Source organism: Salvelinus sp. IW2-2015, linkage group LG26 (genome assembly GCF_002910315.2).
Source record: "Salvelinus sp. IW2-2015 linkage group LG26, ASM291031v2, whole genome shotgun sequence".
Lineage (NCBI taxonomy): Eukaryota > Metazoa > Chordata > Actinopteri > Salmoniformes > Salmonidae > Salvelinus > Salvelinus sp. IW2-2015.
This window is the reverse complement of record NC_036866.1, coordinates 1,840,500-1,841,163: the sequence shown is the minus strand read 5'-3', so window position 1 is coordinate 1,841,163 and position 664 is coordinate 1,840,500. Positions and strand designations below refer to the sequence as shown.

The following is a 664-nucleotide window of genomic DNA, read 5'->3' as shown; positions in this document are numbered from 1 at the left end:
AGCATATCACATGGTCTTGAAATAATGGTAAACTACCGGAGTGAGAAGGTGCAAGTTACAAAGGGGAAACGGTGAGAAAAGTCCCATGGTTGACCAACAAACACACACAGAATATTTAACATGCTTTCTTAGGTATTTGTGTGTGTTTGCCTGTTCTCTCTGTTCCCCTACCTCACCTCTCACTCTCTCAATGTCCTCCCCCACCGCAGCCTCCCTCCTCCCCCACCGCAGCCTCTCCCCCCTGTAACTCACCGAAGCTGAGCAACCCTCCCAACCTCTTCTCTCCCTCACCCAGCCCCCCAGCCTCCCTCTCTCTGGTAGTCAGACACACCTCCTCCTCTCTCCACCAACCTCCTGCCCCCCACCCCTTGGATACTCACCCAAGCTGAACAGAACCAGGAACTTGAGGCAGACGAACTCCCTCTGGTCCAGCTGCAGGGAGCGCAGCTTGCCCACCAGCTCCTGAGCGTGGCTCATCAGGTTGTTTAGAGTAGCTCCGGCTTGGGAGGCAATTACAGCATAATCCACCTGCAGGAGAGGGGGAATGGGAGAGGGTACACACAAACACACACACATTTCATTGTCTAGTTTATATCCTCTACGGAATGACAGGAGCAAAATTTGCACGTTACACTTCGATTTAGTAAATATCGCCCAAGCAGTA

The 664-nt window shown here is 52.3% G+C and overlaps 1 protein-coding gene across 1 annotated transcript in view; it reads right to left on the bottom strand.

Annotated features, from left to right (window-relative positions):
- Nucleotides 1–290: 290 nt before the first annotated feature.
- Nucleotides 291–664, bottom strand: part of LOC111952794 (nuclear receptor subfamily 5 group A member 2) — a 120,025-nt gene continuing 119,651 nt past the window's right edge. The window contains exon 6 of the mRNA XM_023971702.3: nt 291–528. Within this exon, the coding sequence (XP_023827470.3) occupies nt 322–528 (207 nt within the window). The 3' untranslated portion in view covers nt 291–321. The remainder of the gene's footprint in view (nt 529–664) is intronic.